Consider the following 16,201-nt stretch of genomic DNA (forward strand, 5'->3'; position numbering starts at 1 on the left):
GCCGCACCTGGAGTACTGTGTGCAGTTCTGGGCTCCCCAGTATAAGAGGGACGTGGAGCTTCTATAGAGGGTCCAGAGAAGAGCAACCAGGATGATTAAGGGAATGGAACATCTCTCGTACGAGGRGAGGCTGAGTGAGCTGGGCCTGTTTTCTCTGGAGAAGAGAAGGCTCAGAGGGGATATGATTAATGTGTATAAGTTCAGGAAGGGAGAATGTAGGGAAGAAGGGACAAGCTGTTTTCATTGGTGGCCAGCGATAGGACAAGGAGTAATGGGCATGAGCTGAAACACAGGAGGTTCCATCTCCAGGTGAGGAGGAACTTCTTTCCTGTGAGGGTGACAGAGCAGTGGAACAGGCTGCCCAGKGAGGTTGTGGAGTCTCCTTCTCTGGAGATCTTCTAAACCTGCCTGGATGCCACCCTGTGTCACATGCTGTAGGTGTGCCTGCTTGAGCAGGAAGGTTGGACTAGATGATCTGTAGAGRTCCCTTCCAACCTTAAATATTCTGTGATATTCTGTTTATGTTTGCAGCATATCTGCTTTTATTCATCAGTGTTCTCTGCTTGTCCTTGTACTGAGTATTAAATTGTACGGACCTAAATGGATGTAAAATCAACTAGAAAGATAGAACTCATTCTTACACTTATTAGGAACTTCAAATAGTCTTTTTTGTGCTTCTGAAAATGTCTTGAAATATCCCATTGCACAGTAACGGAATGTTCTGTCTCAAAAGCAGCTCAAGCTGCTATACAAATCATTTGTAAATTAACTTTTTCAGTTTTTCAGGTTCTCTGCTGAAATTTCTTCTGAAAGTTCTTTGATTACTGAACTTGGACAGATTGAAGAGAGTCAATAGGATTTATGAGARAATTTTCTCAGCAAAATTTATCATGCAATGCAGCTGAAAATTCAAAACTCTTTTAAATAAGCAGCTTGACAGACCGTTTTTCCAGGGAGTAGTAGTGACCTTGTTGCTCATAGTGGACAGAGTTCATGATGATATGTTATTAAGCAACATTGATAACTGAAGTCTCACCACATTTGCTACATAAGGCAAAGATCATAAGGCATTTGAAATATAGGCTTTCTACTGTGCACTGGAATCAAAGCCATTACTGTCTTGAAAAATGTTTTTACTCTTGTACCTTTTGTAAGTTTATGGTGTCTGAGTGGAAGTACTATGAACTATTAGTTGAAAGAAATACATGCAAATACACTTCTGCTATTCAGTAAGAGAGATGGAATGAGTTTTACAGCTTGTAATCAAGCTATAAATGAGTTTTCTTTTGCTTTAGCTAAAGATATATCTGATTTGAGACCAATTTTCAGTTTATGTATACAAGAAAACAAGGACTTGCCTTTTAGGGTCACTTGCCACTCAGTTTCTTGAAAACACAGAAATGTCTGAATGAAGGTGTAAATATTCCCAAATAGAGCAACTGAAACAATTAACAACTGACTAATATGATCATGTCATGCTGCATAATGCCCGTTATGGATTTTAAAACATGAGTGCAGAGCTCACTTGTGTCAGTAATCATTTAGTGGGAWCATTTTTATTAGATATTTAAACATTTCAAGACTACGGATTATTAGTGCTMTTGTTATTTGTGGATTTCCAGTGTCACTCCTTCTGATTGCTTTGGTTCTGATATTCAAAATGTGTCAGAAAGTCTGAAATTCAAGACATGAATCTCTCCAGTTGAGCCATAGAGTATTCCCAAATGAATGCTTCACAGAGGCATTCACGTGGGCAGTGTCCCAAACAAGTCCAAGCAAATGTGCTTTCTATTAGGTCTTTTCGACCTCTAAGCAACAAAGTTTGTGAACTCTGCTCCCTCACCACATGCACAATTGTTTTCTTTCTGCACGGTAAAACAAGTGACCTAGTRTATGCATATTAGTATGGGGAAAAAAATGCAGTCTTTTATAAGAATATGCATTTAAATTAATTAGGGATAGCCTCATTTCCCCTCAGTAAAACATGCCTGAATCTCTCTCCTTCTGCATTTACTTATTTTTTGCTTTCTCTCTTTGTCAGAGCTGCAGAGATTTTGTTGCTCCAGGTTCAGAGAGAGTATCTTAAACCCCAGCAGGAGCTTGCTGAGCTAGAAAAGGATGCGAGCCATCTCTTATCGAAGCACAACAGCAGWCTGCAAGAAGCCCAGGACCTGGTGAATGAGGCGCTTGCTAAYGTCAATGAGACCCACCGCTTGTTTCCTCTTATCTCTAGCAACATGGGCGACCTAAATGTAAGACTGGAGATTTTGTGCTGTTGTGCAAGGAATATCAAATACAGAATAATTTTGAAAGGTGTTTTTAGATTTAAATAAATAAAGCTTAATATTTCTTAACATGTTAATGTATATGATATCTTAAAAACCCGAATAAAACCAGAAACCTGTTTGAAATCAAAAAAAGAAAAATCAGGTAATATGTGAAATCATTGGTACTGGTTGGCTTTACAAAATTAAATAAGTTGATTTATTCTGTAGGACAAAAAGCTCTACATAAAGGAAAGTAAAGAAGACTGCACCATGCTCATTAAAGAAGGGAAGGTTCTAGTGAATGTTGCTGCTGCTCTCGCCAAAGATGTAAAGAACTCTACATCTGTAAGTTCCTATGTAGTTTCAGAGCGCCTTTGATGCTACCAAGTGAATTTTGTTATTTTTTAAAAAAGGAAACTGTTTTGCTCTGTAGAACCTGGAGACATACCAGGATGGGCTGGTCCTATGGAGCACCAAGCTGCGACAGCACGTCGACAAGCTGGTCATGCAGATGTCCACACGAGGAGTGCTGGACCTGGTCTACAGAGCCGAGGACCATGCCACCCAGGTCCAAAGACTTGCTAATATGCTGGAAAGGTGAGAAACTCAAGAAATACAAACTCAGAGGAGACTCTACCTACAGTGTCAGATTTAGTTTATAATRGACAGTAACTTAATCCACTAAGGGATTATGATCAATTTTCCTCCCCATTTTAGTTGCTTTTCACTTCTACTGCTATGCATGGTGTTTTTACTATATGACAGAGAGAGGGTGATTTGTCTTACACTGCTAATGGATGACTTTTAGATTAACTGGTGAACTATTAAATGCCCAGTGGCATTTAAGCCAWCATGGTATGACTTGAAAAGCTTGCAAGTCTGGGTATGAATACTTCTTCGACTGTATATCTCTGAACATCATTACAAAGCTATTCTTGCTATGCCTCCATTATTGTTGCTTTCAAAGCTTCTTGCTGAAGTGAGTGGGCTGCAGTCCAATTGCYCTCAAATGCACCCTTAGAGCTTCCACGTTGGAAAGCCATTCCAGTTAGCTCAGTGAAAAGGAATTCTCTGCCCTGTTTTTTTTTCTAGCATTCTTGCTGTTTTCTAGAATTCTTGCTGTTTGTCTTTTATAATCAGCACACGTATGTGTTTAAATTATATCAGAATGGAAAATTTATGTATATTTCAAGCTTGTAGACAGAAAATGCTGCATGGAATAAGTTGAGCAATTCTGTAGACTTCTGCKCAGTCAGGCAAATTCAATAAAGCAAATATTGATAATGAATAACTTTCAGGTGCTCATATTTTCCTCCTAAATTCTGTATTTTTGTACACTGCTGTTGAGCTCCAACTAGAAGCCCGTGTCTTTTCTGTTCTGGTTAGGTTATATAATTTGCTTGCTCTTCCTGTAGAGTACTGCATGTGGCTAAGTGAAAAAATTATTTCAGCTGAAAATCAAGAATTGAAAACCCTTTATGCAACCTAGGGCAAAGTGTACTCAGTTTTCCTGAGTGTATTGTATATTCTATCGACACATACTATAACAGGGCATGGAGCTTGTTGCTTAATTATAAATACATTAATGAAAAAAAAATCACTTGCTAATTCTCTGCTTCAGTGGCATCTCTAAAGTAAGAAATACGACTCTGAATGCGACAGCTGCTGTACATACCCATTCCCATGTTAAAAGTGTGATTGAAAGAACCGAGATTTTGGCAGATGATGCTTCCAGAGTTGTGAATGGCCCCTTGGACTTAGTGAGTATCTGCATTAATATCGCTAACTCCTTCAAATTTCTCATTTTTTCTTATGCCTTTTTKGCAGCCATCTCCTTATTCACTTCCCCCTTTTCTGTTTATATTTGGGTACTCCCAAGCAGAACTGTTTTGCTTAAATAGAGGCACTTCATAACCAAATGTAATTTTGTTTCTCATCTACCATTCCTCTGTCATACCAGATTATCAGATTGTTATTGAATCAGTAGATTACAAAGAACTGAACAATTACCCATCTGACTCTAGTGTTTTAGTATTATTCCATTTCCAAATTTTATCTCTTTCCATTTTTCGTGATTATGACTCCTAGTAGCCCATTGAATGTACCATGTTTTACAAGCGTCTTGCACATTATGCCTGAAGAAAAAAACTGTGTAATACATTTATAATATAATGGTGATCTGAGTAGACTTCATTGCTTTGTAAGCTTTGTACAACAGTTGTGTAATTTATAGCACTGTTTGTGTTAAAAAGCATGAATAGCAAATCTTTCATGGTAGTTGCCCATGTTTTCCACACAGAGAAATGGGTTAAAAGAAGTATTTAAAGACTAGAATTTTCAAGTAGGTGACTTTAAAATGCTCAATTTTGAGAATTTTGTCATAAAGTCAGACCTAGAGTTATAGGTTTTACTGATCTTTTAGTATTTCAGAAGATGGCACCAAATTGAGAAAACACAACCAATTTGGATTTCTTTGTTTATTCCTAACAATGTAGTTAACACAAAATCTCATGCAGGAGAATGCTCAGTAACTCAAAAGAGGTATCTGAAGATATTCAAATRTTTTCAGTTGAATTTCTTTTTTTATATGTGGCAATTGATGATTRTTATTTTTCAGAAGGAGGAGTCTTATGGTCTTCTTGGAAGAGAAACTCTACTGCTTAGCTCTGAATTTCTGAATGAAGCTAAAAATCTGAAGAAAAAAAGTGATGGTCAGTTTTTAGAATTTACATTTCCGTTTCAATTTCTTTTTCTATTTCGTGTTTTATGGTTAGTTTTTCCAAAATGAGCAGAAGCTAAGGTAAAACAGTTGCACATGAACATGCATATATTTTCATATGATTAAGATTAGCATAGTATTGTGGAGTCATTTGTCAATGTATCTTTTTGTTAAGAGCATAACTTTTCTCTGCAAAATTATTTCAAATTGTCCTTTGCTGTATCTCATTTCTCTCCATGCAATGCTTTCTTTGAATGGCTGTTTTTSCAAATGCAGTGAAGTAAGTCATTAGTGTTTGGACTTTGGATTTTAGTTTTCTGTTACTCAGAAGAGGTCATCAAGGTCTTGGAATCTGTGCTGTAGAAGTTTGAAGACATTTTGAACACAGATTTTAGTTAGGAGTCTGTCTGTAAGAGAAGTTTTTGTCAAAACTGGAAACATTTGGAAAATGTTACAGAGATTAAATTATAACTGCAAAATGGACTTTGTAAAGCTGCTGATATTGGAAGCAGATAKTTTGTAATTCATGTGTAGCAGAATACATACCTTTTTGTTTCTTCTAGTTTACACATTTTTCCAGAGATAGCATTCTGCAAACAGCTTACAAATAGAAGAAAGAAAAACACTCTCTCTTCCTCCTGCAGATATCACAAACAGTCAAGTACATCATTGCTGTTAAAAGTTGCCATCTTAGCATCGTTTTAATTGATAGCCTTTTCCTAGTATTTCAGTCTTACAGAATTGGCCAGAAAAGGATAACTTTAAATGGAACAGTGCCCACAAGAGCTTATCTCTGTGTACTGCAGCAGCAAACACAGTCTGCATTCTTGTTCACAAAAGGCTCGTTCTGTTTAAGAAAACAAAAAAAGTTGATTAAGTAAATGAATGCTTGTTGTCTGTATGGTTTGTGTGAATAGTATGGTACTCATATTTGTTTGTGCCTCGGAAAATCACATCTATTTCTTCCAACAGGCTTTTTATCTGGATTGAATGGTTTGAACAAAAGGGTAGAWAAGATTCAAGAAAGTACTAATAATATTGTCACCCAGCTTAATGAGTCCCTGGTCACACTAAGAGCATTGCCTAATGGTAAGTGAAATCTATATTGACATTCTCCTCCTTAATATGGACTGACATGGCACAATCCTAATAAAATCCTGTTTGTAGKCTGATGGGAGAGGCTTAGCAATAAACCAAGTTGGAGGCTCATTTAGCCTTCTGCCTTGCAAGGAATATTTTCCATTTATTTAGTAAACCCATTAAATGTAACTGGGTTATGATATAAGGCCTGTAGCTTTATCCTCATGTCACATAGCTGTAAATCAGGTAAAGTGGTGAAAGGGATGTCATTATAATAGTATGAGAAGAGAATCAGGTCCTGGAATACATAATATCCCATGGAGTGATATTTTATAATATACAGCGACTTTTTTATTTTATTTTGATAGCTTGTTTCAAACTCATCCATACTGCACTATAAATCTCATCATGTATATCTTAAGTTTTGCTATTTTAAATTCTGATTTCATTTAACAGATTAGAACATTTTTGTGTTTTTACAAAACCAAAAATATTCTTTTTTCAAAAATGACCTGAAGTGCATGAAAGCTAATACACTAAGTTTCAAATAAGAATCTCTGAAATAGTTGGCAAATTTTAATAATGCTTTTAAGATGTAGGAACACTCATAAYGTCCTGGTGCATCAGTTATTTTATTATATATCTAGATTAAAATGCTAGTCCAAAGCTTTAAAATGTCCCATTTTACAACTCTTAGCTCATATTGAAATGCAACTTTAGTGATAAAGTTACACGGGATATTAATAGCAGGATGCTGTCAGACATCAAACTACTCACGGAAAATGAAGGTGTTGTTAAAGTCATAGGGCATTCCTCATTAACTGGCACCATTTGACCTTAGTTTTGCTATTATGTTTCTTGAGGTTGTCTTTATTTTTTGGTCAGTGATATTTCCCTTTGTATACGGAATTGAAAGGGAATTTCCTTTAATTCTTTAATTGAAGATTTGAAATACAAAATTGACCACGCTTAGTTAAAATCTCCACGATTTCTGTTGTTTATATATGTATGAATATATGTATTTATGTATAAGTGGGTTTTTATGTGAATATGTGTGAATTTCTCTGAATATATGAACACACTTACCTATATCTACCACTGCAAGCACATCCATGCCTGCAAAACTAACTTGGGAGCATTTCCCTGTTCTTCCCCATTTTTTTTTTAACGTGTGTACTGTCACTGTGATTCAGATACAAGGAAATACGTGCTCGAGGTGAAGGAGCTGGCTGTGTCTGCAAATGCCAGTGCCACGGTGGGTCTAAGCCACTTTGGGGATTTCAGTGAAAAGCTGCTGAACGCTACGTCTGCGTTGTCCCGAGTTAATGACACGCTGAGGAAAACTAGTGAACTTATAACTGACTCGTCAAAAGCCGGTGAGTTGGCTGCTCCATTGCTCCTTAGAAATGTCACTGCTTGCAGTAGCGTTGCTAACGTTCAAGTTTAATAAGCATTAAATGTGAACCTCATGATGAAAGTTTCATCCTAATTCCATAAAAATGTGACAGCTTTCAAAAAGACCTTTATAAAAGTCAAATAGGATGCTTTAAATGTGCATATTCTATACTGACGTTTATAACTACCGAAATAAAAAGCAATTATCGGCAACAGGCTATCTTGGCTRGGAATAGGCAGTGCATTTCTTTCGGTCTGTCTCAACCTTTCACTGATGTTTTGGCAGCAACTACAGCTGAAAAACAAGTTAAAGACGTCGCAGCACAAGCCAGTCTTTTACTTGATAGGCTGAAACCTCTGAAAATTTTAGAAGAGAACCTGAGCAGAAATCTCTCGGAAATTAAAGAGCTCATCAGCCAGGCGCGCAAGCAGGCAGCATCGGTAAGTACCGTGGTGGCAGCAGGTCCTCTGTCCAAGGTAACCGGCTTCCCTTCGGCTTGCAGCAGAAAATATCCTTGAGTCAAAGAGCCTAGAACTTCTCTTCAAGGTACCCGGTTGCTCTGCTGCCTTGCTGAGGTCCAAGAGCACTGGCTGAGGGTAAAACCACGTGGGCTGCACTGGGTGTGTTTTTGGCTTTAGCTGCCAGTTTCTTATCACACTTGTGAGTTTAGTAGGGCAGCAAGGTAGTAATTTATTTCATATTGCCTCTTTTCCCTCTAAAAATAATGGAAGACAGTATGTCAGACAGCAATCACAGAGATATTTTGGTGGGAAAGAGCCAAGTGAGTAGATGGAGCTGCCATTCTTTTTAGGACAAGATGCTAATTTCTAACTTTATTTAAGAGATTGATGCAAAGTGTCTCTCTTCTAGCATCAAGCATCGTTGAAGACTTTTTTTTAACAGGATATGGATTCTGTCGATTAATTTACCAGGCATTCTCAAGAAAGTCCATGTGCTCTTCTTTATAAGATGCTGCTGTGCATCCAAAATGTTTTGAAACATAGATTATACTTGTAATTTTGCAGCTCCTTCATCCCTTATTAAAGAATACTAGGGTGAATCAACTGTACTGTGGGCCTCATTAAACTATGGGGAATATGAAAATGAATTTTCATGTAATAACTTTTGGTATGCCTTTGGCTTCAGTATCGATACATAATTCTAAGGTTCAGGATTTTTTTTAAGGCATTTGACACTACCAAAGCCTGTAAATCTCCTTAATTATAAGGTTATTGCTTTCCTGTCACAGTCTACTGAAGCTTAATTAACTCACTGCAGAACAGAGTAGTATTTTCTTAAGTATCATAAACTGCAGAGGTTCCTGGAAGGGGAAAAATTGTTTTAGCAAAATTCCCTCTTCCAGATTTGAGGGTTCATTTTGTTGTTTTGCAAACTTTACCTGTTACAGATGAGGAYGTGTGTATATATGTATACATAATGCATTTAGTTGTTACAAGCATATACAGTTAATTTCATGGCTTTCCTGGGGTTCCACTGGGAAGGAATACTCCCAAGCTCCTTGGGGTTCAGCTGTTTATAGCTTACATTCATGTGCTATTAATATAATAGACAAAATTCCAAGGAGTTAGTGGTATCAATAAAAGAGGAGTTTTTCCTCTTAAATTTAACTTACAACATATTCCCCAGGTGAATTTTTGAACAACTGTGTAGTCAGTAATCAGTGGTGTTAAAAAACTGAAATAAAGGTAAATGTTACAGACTTCTTTAAGATTTTATTTGTTTTCCTCTGAACATAGACTAGAAATTGTTTCTCTTTTCAAAATACCTGGAATTTCTAAATCTTCCTTTGCTGAGGTTACTATAAAAGCTTTTGCTTTGATTCTCTTCCTCCCTTTGCCACTTCCAGATTAAAGTTGCRGTATCAGCAGACAGGGATTGCATCCGAGCCTACCAATCCCAGATTTCATCTACAAATTACAACACCTTAACCCTCAATGTGAAAACTTCTGAACCTGATAACCTCCTTTTCTACCTTGGGAGCAATGGCAAGGTAAGTTTTCTGGGGCACACTCATTAGAGGCAGTAGTAGCCAAATGCTTTAAATGACCCTATATATGTGTTGGCCCTCACAATTGCGGTGTGCCTGCCTATGTGGACATGTCACATGAAAATGAAATATGCAGAACAGAAATAACATGTTCAAGATTGTGCATTAAAATAAGAACTACTGTTTTTCAGATGGACTTTCTCGCAGTGGAGATGCGACGTGGTAAGGTCGCTCTTCTTTGGGATTTGGGTTCTGGATCAACAAGAGTGGAATATCCTGATTTTCCCATTGACAATAACAAATGGCACAGAATACATGCAACCAGGTAATTTAAATTTGAATTTAAATCATCTTGTGAGTTTTCCGGTCACGGGATGTTTCTCATCCTTGAAAAAATAAGTCAGTAGGCTGTGTTGATTAAGCCGGGTGATTTCTAAAACCATTTCTTTATTTGTAATTGGCAGGTTTGGGAAAACAGGTACCCTGAGCATAGAGGAAATGAACTCCAAGCAAAAGCCTTCATCTAAATCAGGAAMCTCACCTGGGACAGCTAGCATACTGGATGTTAACAAATCAACACTGATGTTTATCGGAGGACTTGGAGGCCAAATTAAGGTTAAATTCTAAAATCAACGTAGTATAAAACGTGTGTCTCTGAGATACACCTTTGACTTGAAATAACTGCGTGAACCAGTTAGGCAGCCAAGAAATGCCAGGCACGGTGAACATAAAGCAAAGCTGCTCAAAGGATATTCCCTAGTTCCTGATGTTAATTTTCCCTGGGAAGTTCTGTGTAGAATGATAACCAGGAGAGGCTCTGTGTGTGCGCGTGGTGCATAGAAATTGCACGTGGAATTGTTTTCCCTGCTCAGCTCCTGCTTCCCTTAGTTTGCTGAGGTTACTCATGCAGTGAAGAATTTAAGCAGGTCAGGGACGTAGACGTTTTACTTCCTGCAAAACTGGTCCACTAAGGTTCAAGTGACAATGGTTAACAGTTATGTTAAAGCATGTTGTTTTTCTCTTATGATTTGTACCAAACTTTAACCTGAAGTTGAAGTTCAAGGAAAGCAGTTCAAGCAAAAATTTCCCAGGATAACTTTCAGAGAATTTAACATTGTTTGTATTCATTAAACGTGTCTCCCCAAATAGAAATCGCCTGCTGTGAAGGTAACCCATTTTAAAGGCTGCATGGGAGAGGCGTCACTGAATGGTAAAGCTGTTGGTCTTTGGAACTACTTGGAAAGGGAGGGCAAATGCAATGGATGTTTTGGAAGGTATTTTGTCTCACTTTTTTTTACGCAATTGGGGTAAAGCTACTATTTCATAATATGAAGCATATATTTCTGTGTTAGCTCTAAACAGTGATGAAGGCAGACAAAGTGCAATACTTCACAGATCATTAGTATACAGTTCTGAATGTGCTAACCTGAATGCATCAGTGGCATCAAATAAATTAATTGGACAGAATATCATAGCTTATTATGTAATTTCATGGTTCTTTTTATAGTTTGCCTATGTTTTAAGTAGATTTCTGGAGCTGCGGTCTGGTTTGTGGTACTGCAGTACTTCCAGTAAAACAAAGAGAAATGTTTGTTTTCCAGTAATTTCCAGAAAGACAGATTTATTCTTGCTGTGGATAAGAAATAGTCTAAACTCTTTAAAAAAATGTGTATGGTGTAATTGTAGCCACTGAGCTTACTAGCCTTCCTAGATTCGTTCTGGGGGAGATTGCCGTTCGTATACTTTTCTTATATTTAAGGGATTCAAAAGAAACGTGCTTGACTGTGGTCCTTTTTGCCAAATGTTTCACATAGGAACAGCAGGGGGTGCTGTGTGATTGTCTGAAATACCTTTCCAACACGCTAAATTGCAGGGAAAAGGGCTAACAGAACATTTATTATAACTGCAATTACGCAAGGCATTTTRATAAATGTTTGGCATGATTTAAGTAAGAGGGTATATATTGTAGCAATTATTTTTTTCCCTTAAGAAATTGTTGTTTTCCCTTCATATGTCAGGGAAGAACATTTTTTATCTTGTATACATCCATCCTCGTGGCTAAATTGGAAATTGTGAAATTCTATAATGAAAGTGGCCCTTGGCTGGAATCCTTTCATTATTTATAACATCAGAATTGAAGCCTCTTTCCATGTTTCCTTGTCATGCTCCCTACAGGCTGCATCAACGGTTGTAACTTTTCTGAGATCTTTTTTTTTATAAAAATGACTAAACCCTATCAATCTCGAGTTATCACTTCAGCTCTGTCTTCCACTCCCATAGCCCACAGGACGAGGACACTTCGTTCCATTTTGATGGCAGCGGATACTCTGTGGTAGAGAAGGCGCTGCGCTCTACAGTGACTCAGATAATGATGATGTTCAGCACCTTCTCACCTAATGGCCTCCTGCTGTATCTTGCTTCAAATGGCACTGTAAGAAAACGTATCAGATTCCTAAGCTCTCAAAAACTTTGGATCCCACGGTGATTTTTTGTTTTCTTCTATGTTATCTTTCAGCTGAACTATGTTAAAGCCAGTTCTTCATGTAGATTGTCTTCRAAGGCTGACATCATTAGCCAGAGGAGTTAAGAGAAGAACCCTAGGCACAATTATACTTTAGAGCAAACATTTGCATATACTGAAGCCAGAATTAAGCAGTGAAAAAAAAAATGAAATTAATGCAATGAAAAAAATTGAAGTAATGAAAAAAATAAAATTATTGGCTGTACTACTAAGGGAAAGGGCAAGAAACTTCAGGTACAACAGACTAGTTTCCTTCCATTGGAGGAACCTCGGCAGAGCATAAAATCTTTTTGAACTGAACTTGCAGAAGGGCAATATAATGCTGAGTAGATACATTGAATTAAAACCATGAGATGGGAATTCAGTAAACTGAAATAAATTAAATAAAACGGCCTGCAAAAGCAGCATAACCTAGGCTGATCTCCAGGCCTTCATTRGCATGCAGTCTACCACTTAGTTCACTGGTGGTTTCCTTCTCCTGAAGGAGAGCAAAGCTTTGTTTAGATACAAATTGCTTCAGAGTTACTGCATTATTCATTCAGGTGTTTATGTACTTGTGTTTATGTACCCAGTGTGCTGCACAATGATATCTGACTTCATCTTTACATGGAGAGGGGCATTTCTAATGTAATACAGGGTGTCTTTTMTTTCTGTTGATGCGTATGGATGTGAGGAAGCTTTTCACTTCTTGCAAAAAGGACATTGTAATGTTTGATCATTACAGCTAGCAGTCACATCTAATTTCTCCCTGTTTCAACTTCCCTCCCTTTGCAAGTCAACGTGACTTCCATTGTTTAAGCATTCCCTAGCTCAGTGATCAGCCCCGATGGTGCATTCAAGTAGCAGAAACAAAACAAAACAAAATGACATGGAATTTAATTTTTCTAAACATAGAAAAGGTAAGCGTCCTGGGCCTATCAAATAGTGTGGATATAAGAGTTACTGACCCATTTCCACACAGAAGCTCAAGCCTGAAGAGTTTACCTCCTTTTGAAAGATTGCACTTGTTACAATTCAATATTTTTTTTTTGCTTTCCTTTTTTTTTTTTTTCCCCCTCCTCCCCTGCAGAAAGATTACTTGTCGCTTGAGCTTGTGGATGGCAAAGTGAGAGTGACTGTGGATCTAGGTTCAGGACCCCTCGCCCTCACAACAGAAAACCGTTACAATAATGGAACGTGGTATAAAATTTCATTCAGCCGCAGCAAGAAACAAGGTAGGCAACAGGCTAAAAAAACAGGTGACTGCATGTTTGCAAATGGAAGTAACAAATATCTCCATAGGGAACATCACTGCAACCAGATTTGATCATTTCCAATATGGAATTTCTTGGTTCCATGAGAAATTGAGTTGGTTTACCGCATCCTTCCTGTGGTTCTTAACAAGGAGCAGTTAGGGCAGAAGTAGTCAGATTAATACATCTCAGTAGTGTTTAAACAGGAAAGATCTTTGTGCAACTACCTTTTCAGTTCTTCATTTTTATGTACATACTTTAATGGAATTTGGGGGCCTATAGGTGGGAAGTAATGCATTACAAGTAATAGGTATTAATAGCTATAACTTATTCTAGTATGTATATTTTACTGCAGACTTTCACAGATTCAGATTTGGCACAAAAGCTGGCAGCTGCAAGTGTGCTAAATTATTCATACCAAAAAAAAAGAAGACTGTTCACACAATTTTGACTCAATAAATACATTTTCCTGTATGAGGAACAAGACTGCCAAAATGGAAGGCAGCGTATTAGTGCCCTTCTCCTGATCTTTGCCCTCATTTCTTCACAGGAATTTTGGCAGTCACTGATGCATACAACCTTAATTATAAGGAAACCAAGCAAGGAGAATCTCCTGGGGTTGCCTCAGACCTGAACCGCTCTGATAAGGACCCAATTTTCATTGGAGGGCTGCCAAGGTCGAGGGTTGTGAGGTAGGTCCGAGGCTGTGGTTGGGATCAGAGGCAGCCTCCTGTTTTTCCCTCCCATGGAAACCTGCTGCCTGCTGTGTGTCAAGCTGTGGCACTGTGGACTGCTGGTGTTTGTGTACCAAGCCAAGCCAGGATAAAACTTCTACTTCAGAAAGGAATTCTCATAGCCCARCTTTGAAACTTGGAGCAGAGGAATGTAACAGATCAGCAGAAGCCAGTGTAAAAATACAGTTCTCTAGTTTATACTATTTTTTTGCCCCTCTCTGATAAACATGTAAATCCACATGTTTCCCAATGGCTTTGCTTTGGTGCAAGCAGAAACATGACTGAAATAAAGTAAAATTAAACTGCCTCCTAGCTCCTGGCAATGGGGGTGTATTACAGGACAGTATTTTGGTCTGCAGTTATCGCGCTCCGACGCAGGTCTGGCAGTCTTTGCTGACATAGCAGCCCGAAAGGAGTTGTGGCAAAACAAGGCTTTAGATTTCTCTAACTTTTTATTTTGTTTCAGGAAAGGTCTTAATAGCAGAATGTATGTGGGATGCATCAAGAATCTGGAAATATCCCGTTCAATATTTGATTTGCTTAGAAATTCATATGGTGTAAGAAAAGGCTGTGTATTGGAGGTAGGAGATGCTCAGATTTTATGATCTGTTAATTATGGTTATTAAACAATAAATAGTAATGTTTGTGAAATAATATAGTGAATTGGGCTGATCTTGAAAAGTTCTTAGCTAATCTGTCCTTGAAATTGTGTTTCTTGCTGGGTTCTGTGTAAGGACAGTGATTATTTTTCTCCCTCATAAAACAGCCTATTCGTAGTGTGAACATCCTGAGCAATGGATATATTGAGTTGGCACCGAAGTCCCTGAGTCCAGAATCAGAACTGATGGCAACTTTTGCCACAAAGAACAGTAGTGGTATCATCTTAGCCGGGCTCAGCAAGGGGCTGGAGAAGCGACGACGCAGACARGCACATTTGGCAAGTACCAAAACCAAAGATTTTTTGGCTTTGTTTTGTTGTTGTCATTTGCATTTCTAAATGTCAAGCCTAACTTATCTATGTGACCTGGAAAGAAGGAGAAAGAAAAATCTACTTGGTTTGGGAAAACCCAAATGCAGGGGCTAGATAGGGAGCAGAGGACATTCATCAGAGCAGAAGGAAGGTAAAGGATCAGTTAGCAGAGAACTACTATAGTTAATATCACCTGGAATGTTTTGGGAACAAGAAGGAAAACTGTTCATGAAATGCACCTGGTGTATTGATCTTAAGCTCCAGTAACCAGAAGTAATTGCTGAAGATTTTGAGGAAAACAGCTCTCTGATCAGCTCTTGTAGAGCTCCTGTAGTCCAAGGCCAAACACTTAGTAGCACTGGCTAGACCTGGCCCATCTTAACTTCCTTCCTGTAGGAGAGATTAAAAAAACATATGTTTTTATTTGAGTTTTGATCATGGCCAGACAAAATTTTCATCTTTCACATCTTCCTTTGGAAGGCTTTGCTCTCTGAGAGTTACCAGTACACGTCTGCTRGTCTTTGAGTTTCATTAAGAAGTTTGTTTACAGCAAAGCTGGAGATAAATTTGTTCGATTTAAGCAATGAATGAGTGAAAGGAAGTTGAGCTGCAGTAAAAAAATTAATCTTCTGATAAAATCCACAGCCCTTCTTTTCCATCATGCTGACTGATGGTCATCTCACAGTGCATGTTAATGCTGGAGATAGAGCAAGTACCAGAAAAATAGTGCTTCGGTCTCCTAATGGAACATACAGTGATGGACAAGAACACTCTGTGATCCTAATCCGGAATAAGAGGTACCTGTGACTGCTTGCTTAATTATTGTATGTTGTTGTCACTTCACWGTGCACTCTGCTCCATCATTGCTAGTTCATTAGGTGAAATAATCAAGACTGTGTTTTTCTACTGTTGATGGAGGTGTTCTGATTTACATGGTAATGGCATACAGCACACAGCCACTGATGAAGTTGTATTTAAAAACTGTCTTGAAATCTCTAGACAGTTTGGGCCACTTGAGTACAGCATACTAAATAGTGTTATAAAAAATACAGCTGTAAAAATAGTTTCACAGAATCACAGAATGGTTGATGTTGGAAGGGAACCTCCAGATATCACCTAGTCCGACCTCCCTGCTCCAGCAGGAACACCTAGAGCATGGGGCACAGGATGGCATCCAGGCGGGTTTGAAAGATCTCCAGAGGAGACTCCACAACTTCTTTGGGAAGCCTCTTCCAGGACTCTGGCACCGTCACARGAAAGAAGTTCTTCCTCAT

The 16,201-nt window shown here is 38.2% G+C and overlaps 1 protein-coding gene across 1 annotated transcript in view; it reads left to right on the top strand.

The window, feature by feature from the left end:
• Positions 1 to 16,201, top strand: part of LAMA1 (laminin subunit alpha 1) — an 85,336-nt gene that overhangs the window by 58,639 nt on the left and 10,496 nt on the right. The window contains exons 37-54 of the mRNA XM_026035502.1: positions 2,042 to 2,252; positions 2,496 to 2,612; positions 2,701 to 2,864; positions 3,889 to 4,027; positions 4,885 to 4,978; positions 5,959 to 6,075; positions 7,260 to 7,442; positions 7,748 to 7,902; positions 9,330 to 9,473; positions 9,662 to 9,795; positions 9,935 to 10,085; positions 10,620 to 10,744; positions 11,751 to 11,901; positions 13,061 to 13,205; positions 13,774 to 13,915; positions 14,424 to 14,538; positions 14,724 to 14,894; positions 15,573 to 15,724. Of these exons, the coding sequence (XP_025891287.1) occupies positions 2,042 to 2,252; positions 2,496 to 2,612; positions 2,701 to 2,864; positions 3,889 to 4,027; positions 4,885 to 4,978; positions 5,959 to 6,075; positions 7,260 to 7,442; positions 7,748 to 7,902; positions 9,330 to 9,473; positions 9,662 to 9,795; positions 9,935 to 10,085; positions 10,620 to 10,744; positions 11,751 to 11,901; positions 13,061 to 13,205; positions 13,774 to 13,915; positions 14,424 to 14,538; positions 14,724 to 14,894; positions 15,573 to 15,724 (2,610 nt within the window). The remainder of the gene's footprint in view (positions 1 to 2,041; positions 2,253 to 2,495; positions 2,613 to 2,700; positions 2,865 to 3,888; positions 4,028 to 4,884; positions 4,979 to 5,958; positions 6,076 to 7,259; positions 7,443 to 7,747; positions 7,903 to 9,329; positions 9,474 to 9,661; positions 9,796 to 9,934; positions 10,086 to 10,619; positions 10,745 to 11,750; positions 11,902 to 13,060; positions 13,206 to 13,773; positions 13,916 to 14,423; positions 14,539 to 14,723; positions 14,895 to 15,572; positions 15,725 to 16,201) is intronic.

Source organism: Nothoprocta perdicaria, unplaced genomic scaffold (genome assembly GCF_003342845.1).
Source record: "Nothoprocta perdicaria isolate Ctin4 unplaced genomic scaffold, notPer1 scaffold_16, whole genome shotgun sequence".
Taxonomy (NCBI): Eukaryota; Metazoa; Chordata; class Aves; order Tinamiformes; family Tinamidae; genus Nothoprocta; species Nothoprocta perdicaria.